The sequence below is a fragment of the Macrotis lagotis genome, chromosome 2 (assembly GCF_037893015.1).
Source record: "Macrotis lagotis isolate mMagLag1 chromosome 2, bilby.v1.9.chrom.fasta, whole genome shotgun sequence".
NCBI classification, from domain to species: domain Eukaryota; kingdom Metazoa; phylum Chordata; class Mammalia; order Peramelemorphia; family Peramelidae; genus Macrotis; species Macrotis lagotis.
The window spans coordinates 186,667,168-186,673,167 of NC_133659.1; the positions used below are offsets into that span (position 1 = coordinate 186,667,168).

Sequence of the window (6,000 nt, forward strand, 5' to 3'; positions counted from 1 at the left end):
GATTCATTTCAGGTCTTCCATAAGCCAGGTGGCCTACTCTTGGCTAAGGTCATGGCAGATTTATTTCCAAACAAGGGAGTGGGAGCCAGGTACAGAGTAGTTGTCCAAACTCTGTGCCATCTCTGCACTCTGCCTCCTACAGAATTTCAAAGCACAAAAACTCCCTATACTCCTCCTGCCTCTGGGTAATAAGTAGGGCTGGGCCAGCAATTCAGGACCACATTTCCTGAAGAAAGCAACTAAAGGTTAAAAAGATCCATCTCTAGGGGCTAAAACTTTGACTGGGACAAGTCTAACTCCATTCTAGCCCTATAGCAGCTTCCCAGATTTAAACCTATTTGGGGAGCCTTTACAATAACTGTTGATTTTGAAGGAAAAAAAAACCCAAAGATCACTCTATTCATTGTGAAGGCTCAGAAACTGGATCCCCTTAGGTAGGTGGTATAATCACATAAGAAATCAGAAGTTACCATATTCAGAACTGTCCATTTTAGACTTGCCAGTTGGCTTGATCAAGTCATTCACCTCTTTGGGCTTAGCCTCCCTCTAGCACCAGAGGTCCATGGAAGTATGAAGGAATGGGAGGCCTGTTTATTTCCCAAGATACTTACTTCCAACTGAATTGTTAATGGCTTCCTGAGCTTTCTGAATCCCAACTTTGAATTCCCGCTCAGGTCGCAGCTTGTAGCCTCTATGATAGTACACCAAGGCAAACTCAAAGTCTCCCATAGTATACAGGGTTTCAGCCTTTTGGAGAATTCCCTGGAATGAAAGAATTAAATGATAAAATGTCAAACCAAGATGGTAGGGGTGACAGGACAAGATATAGGTGGGTTCTGGGTTGAGTCATGGTTTGGGTGTAAAGGTATGGGGATAGAACAGTTGACCTGAGAAGAGACATCAGATCCTGCAAACCAATAACATGGATGAATTTCAGACTAGAAATCAGTCCCGCTACACTGTTACCTTGACTTTCCAATACATAGTTACCTTGCAGAAAGTCTGGTCATTTTTTAAAGAGGCCTCAACATCCTTCAGGGAATTCTCCAAGTCTCCCATCTTCAGATAGCACTTAGACCGAGCAACCAGGCAATTCCGGTCTCCCACTTGAAGGTGAAGAGCCTAAAGGAAAAGGCATTACAGTCTGGGATCATCCAAGGTAAAGAAGAAGCTGTGCTGGTAGAGGACAAGCCAAAGTTCTTTGGGCAGAGAGATTCTTAGACTAAATTGAAGCAAGGATGTCCTGACCCTTATAGTACTGAAAAATAGACAGGAATAACCAGAGATGCAGAGGGGCCCTTGTATTTTATTAGCCAAATACCCAGGATTGATCTTTGAACAGGAAATTCTTGATTATCTCTACATGGATTATTTTCACTGAATTTGAAGTTAATGGACCAGCAGATGGATCTCCATACTGATTTAAGCTTCATTAATACACCATTTTTCTTTTCTTTTTTTTAAGAAAGGTTTTATTTATTTTGAGTTTTACAACTTTACCCCTATTCTTGCTTCTCTCCCCCCACCCCACCCCCACAGAAGGATTTGTCCATCTTTACATTGTTTCCATGGTATGCATTGATCTAAGTTGAATGTGATGAGAGAGAAATAATATCCTTAAGGAAGAAAAATAAATTATAAGAGATAGCAAAATTACATAATAAGATAACAGGTTTGTTTTTTTTTTTCTAAATTGAAGGTAACAGTCTTTGTAGTTCAAACTACACAATTCTTTCTTTGGATACAGATAGTATTCTCCATTGCACAGTCCAAAATTGTCCCTGATTGTTGCACTGATGGAATGAGCAAGTTCATCAAGGTTGATGATCACCCCTATGTTGCTGTTAGAGTGTATAATGTTTTTCTGGTTCTGTTCATCTTGCTCAGCATCAGTTCATGCAAATCCTTCCATGCTTCCCTGAATTCCCATCCCTCCTGGTTTCTAAAGAACAATGGTGTTCCATGACATACATATACCACAGTTTGTTAAGCCATTCCCCATTTGAAGGACATTCACCTAATTTCCAGTTCTTTGCCACCACAAACAGGGCTGCAATGAATATTTTTGTAACAAGTGATGTTTTTACCCTTTTTCATAATCTCATCAGGGTATAGATCCAGTAGTGGTATGCACATTTTTGTTGCCCTTTGGGCGTAATTCCAAGATGCTCTCCAGAAAGGTTCACAGCTCCACCAACAATGTACCAACAATGTATTAGTGTCCCAGATTTTCCACATCCTTTCCAACATTGATCATTGTCCTTTCTGGTCATATTGGCCAGTCTGAGAGAATACATCACTCTTCTATGAGGTATGTTCACTGCCTTTTTCACCACCCTTGGATATGCTTCAGCACTATCTCTCCCTACTTTCTACCTTGTGTGTAAGCTTAAAAAACAGATTCATGCATATTTCTTCTATACCAATAAGAAATAAGAAATTAAGTGACTATTAAAAATTATGGAATAAATTCCAAAATGGAATTTCAGGAAAATACTGTGTGGATTAGCCATATCATTTCCATTTAAATCGACATTTGAGAATTCACTATACATTTCAGTGGTCTAGTAAAAGAAGGCCTTAAGAGGGAAGATCATGGGAGAGGGTAGTCAGACACACACTTCCAAGGAGGGCCAGAGTAAAAGGAGAGAGAGAGAATAGAATAGTTGGGGATGGGGAGGAATAGGATAGAGGGAAATATAGCTAGCAATAGCAACTGTGGGAAAAAATATTAAATCAGTTTTTCTGATAGACATAATAAAATAATAAATATAATAATAAAAATAAAATAATAATAAAATAATAAAATAAAAATAATAAAAAATGCTATCCATTCCAAAGACAGAGCTGATGATAACTGAATAGACTGAAGCACACTTTTTTTTCTCTTTATTCTTCTTGAGGTTTCTCTTTCTCTGTGTGTGTGTGTGTGTGTGTGTGTGTGTGGAGGGGGAGAATCAAATATACTTTTACAACAAGACTTTTGTAGTAATGTGAAAAATAAATAAAAGAAGGCCTTGTAGAACGAAGTTATTTTTGCGAATGTAGTTATAAAAACTTCACAGATACAGACACAGACACACACACACACACCCTTCTTACCACTTCCTCTGCCTCTCTATCAGTTTCTTTTCTTCCTTAAAGATATCATGACCAAAAACTACAGCATGTTTCTATTGACCTTTGATTTCTCAAAGCATTTCTAAGAAGTAGGAAAAAACAACTATTTCTTGGAGAGATGCCATTCCTCACCCCTTTGAGTTTCCTTTATGCTCTATTCTTTTAATAGACCGCTGAAATATATAGTGAACTCTCTAATGTCTATTTAAATGGAAATGATATGGTTAATTCATGGGTCTTTGGTTACCATTTTCAACCAAACTAGATTTTCCCTGGGTCCAAATGTGGAGTGTGCCAAGGCAGTACCATGAAAGGATTTAGGTTTATCAATGATTACTTGATTTGGAGTAGCTCTTTGGTGAATTGGAAGGGATAAGAATGTATTTGTTATTGTTAATATTTAATCATATCTGATTTAGTTTGACATTTTCTTCTCCAGCTCATTTTAAAGTTGAGGAAACTGAAGCAAACGGGGTTAAGTGACTTGCCCAGGGTCACACAATGTATGAGGCAGGATTTGAACATAGGTTTACCTGACTCCAGGCTGGGTGCTCTTTCCACCACACCACCTAACTACCCCTAAAATTGTATTCTTTGTAGCAAATGCGATCTTAAAAACACATCTAATCTCATGCTTCCTGCACCCACTGGAGACCCCGTCCAAGAAGAGAAAGGGACAGTTTAGACTAAGTTACTTTTGAACAGCAATGGGAAGGAGGAGATTCCTCAAAATCTAATCGAAGATAAAGAGGAATTGATGATTTAACTTGGGGAAGAGGTAAGAGAGGTTTTTTTGTTGTTGTTCACAATCAGTTGTGTCCCAATCATCGTGACCTCATTTGGATTTTCTTGGCTAAAGAAAAAGGGAATGGTTGGCCATTTCCTTCAACAGAAAAGAAAACTGAGGCAACCAGGGTTACACAGCTATTAAGTGTCTGAGGCTGGATTTGAACTCGGGAAAATTAGTGTTCCTGACTTTAGGTTCTGTACTCTACAATTCAACTGACCAAGTATTAGTAATAAGTCTACAGTGAGCAGGGAGGTGGGAGTCAGCAAGACCTAAATTCAAACTTCTCAAGAGGGGCGGCTAGATGGCGCGGTGGATAAAGCACCGGCCCTGGAGTCAGGAGTACCTGGGTTCAAATCCAACCTCAGACACTTAATAATTACCTAGCTGTGTGGCCTTGGGCAAGCCACTTAACCCCATTGCCTAGCAAAAACCTAAAAGAAACACAAACTTCTCAAGGAAAGGGTTAATTGGGCGATCAATCTGGGGCCATAACGGGTTTATCGATCAGTCCTGGGGGGGGGGGGCGGTTCATCTCTACCCACAGGATCGGGCATGATCAGAGGTTAATTTGACAGAAACTGAGGCCTCGGGTGCTAGGTATATCGGGAATCGATTAAAAAGCTGTGAAATCGATAAGGGACGATCGGCGATCGATTGATAGGTCTGGGGCGAGGACTCACTTTGGTGAAGCTCAGAACCGCCTTTTGGTACTCCCCGCATAAGTAGAGCCGCTCGCCCTCCGCCATGTAAGAGGGGAAGGTGCTGCGAAGGTCCTCAGCCTCAAAATCCGACATAACTGCCCGCCCGCAAGACCAAGCACCCAGTGGGATAGGAAGAATGGAGAGTCCAGAACCCTTTAGGGAGCCAGGCAGCTTGTGTCACATCCGTCTCCTAGCAACCGAGAGGCGTGACATCACTTCCGGTTCCGCCCTTCCTCCCTCTCACTCCCGGTTCGGCTTCTGACTAGTGCGCATGCGCTGGCTAGATAGCCCGGCTCTTGGCGAGAGAGGCGTGCCTGTGGCGTGCTGCGGCTCTGCCTCCCACGTGCTCTCCCATCCCCCACCCCCACCCTGGGCTCCCCAACGGGGAGTCATTCATCCTTCCTCCATGGTGCTGAATATGGAGATAGAAACCTGGCCTCTCAGAGATCACATTCCTTTCCCCATGCCTTGCAAACAAAAAATAAATAAATAAAAAAAGAGAATTCATTTTCCTGGGGGATGGGGAAAGGTTTATATGCAGATAGATATAAATGAATGAATGAACGTAGCATTTAATTTGCAAAGCGCTCTGCCGTCGCTGATGATGCAAGTAGGAAAAAAAACCCGGCCTTTTCCTTAAGACATAGTCTATAGGGGCGGCTAGGTGGCGTAGTGGATAAAGCACCGGCCCTGGAGTCAGGAGTACCTGGGTTCAAATCCGGTCTCAGCACTTAATAATTAATTATCTAGCTGTGTGGCCTTGGGCAAGCCACTTAACCCCATTTGCCTTACAAAAACCTAAAAAAAAAAAGACATAGTCTATAGAAGGAGATGGGAAATTCCCACACTGCTAGGGATTAGGCAAGACTACCTGAAGGAGGAGGCACCTGGTCTAAACCTTGGAGGAAGATAAAGCCTCTAGGAGGGAGTGTATTTGTTCCAAGTCTTAGGTCAACATGCTTGGGCAAATTCAAGAAACCCTCCGAATTTCCTGTTCAGGAACTACAAAGAGTAGGAACTATCATAGGATCATAGATTTATAGATGGAAGGATTTTAGATACCATTGATTTCAACTCTTTTTTTTTTCCCAATAAATGAGGAAAGAAGCCTAGAGAGATTAAGTAATTTGCCTGGGGTCAAAGTAATGCAGTTCAATCCAGATCTGGACTCTGGGTACAAGGAATTGCTTCTCAGTTTGGCTTGACTTCAGAGTGTTAATAAGGACACAAAGTGCTTTAGAAATATTGTCCTATTTTATCCTCTCAGCAACTCTCGAGGCATTTGCTGCTGTTATCACCATTTTACTAAAGAGGAAGCAGAGACAGCTAGAGGTTAAGAGGCTTGCTTGGGTGGGACAGCTGGTATGATGGCTTAAGTGGCCTCAGTGG

The 6,000-nt window shown here is 41.6% G+C and overlaps 1 protein-coding gene across 5 annotated transcripts in view; it reads right to left on the reverse strand.

Annotated features, from left to right (window-relative positions):
• The window catches only part of ODAD4 (outer dynein arm docking complex subunit 4), a 60,956-nt gene extending 56,138 nt beyond the window's left edge, over window positions 1–4,818 (reverse strand). For 4 of the 5 annotated variants that reach the window (XM_074223910.1, XM_074223909.1, XM_074223912.1 and 1 more), the window contains exons 1-3: window positions 4,591–4,818; window positions 991–1,122; window positions 612–762 (exon numbers count right to left, since the gene is read on the reverse strand). In XM_074223910.1, the coding sequence (XP_074080011.1) occupies window positions 612–762; window positions 991–1,122; window positions 4,591–4,704 (397 nt within the window). In that variant the 5' untranslated portion in view covers window positions 4,705–4,818. Of the gene's footprint in view, window positions 1–611; window positions 763–990; window positions 1,123–4,590 lie in introns of those variants that run through there. The other variant, XM_074223911.1, reaches the window with a different exon arrangement.
• Between the last annotated feature and the right edge of the window lie 1,182 nt (window positions 4,819–6,000).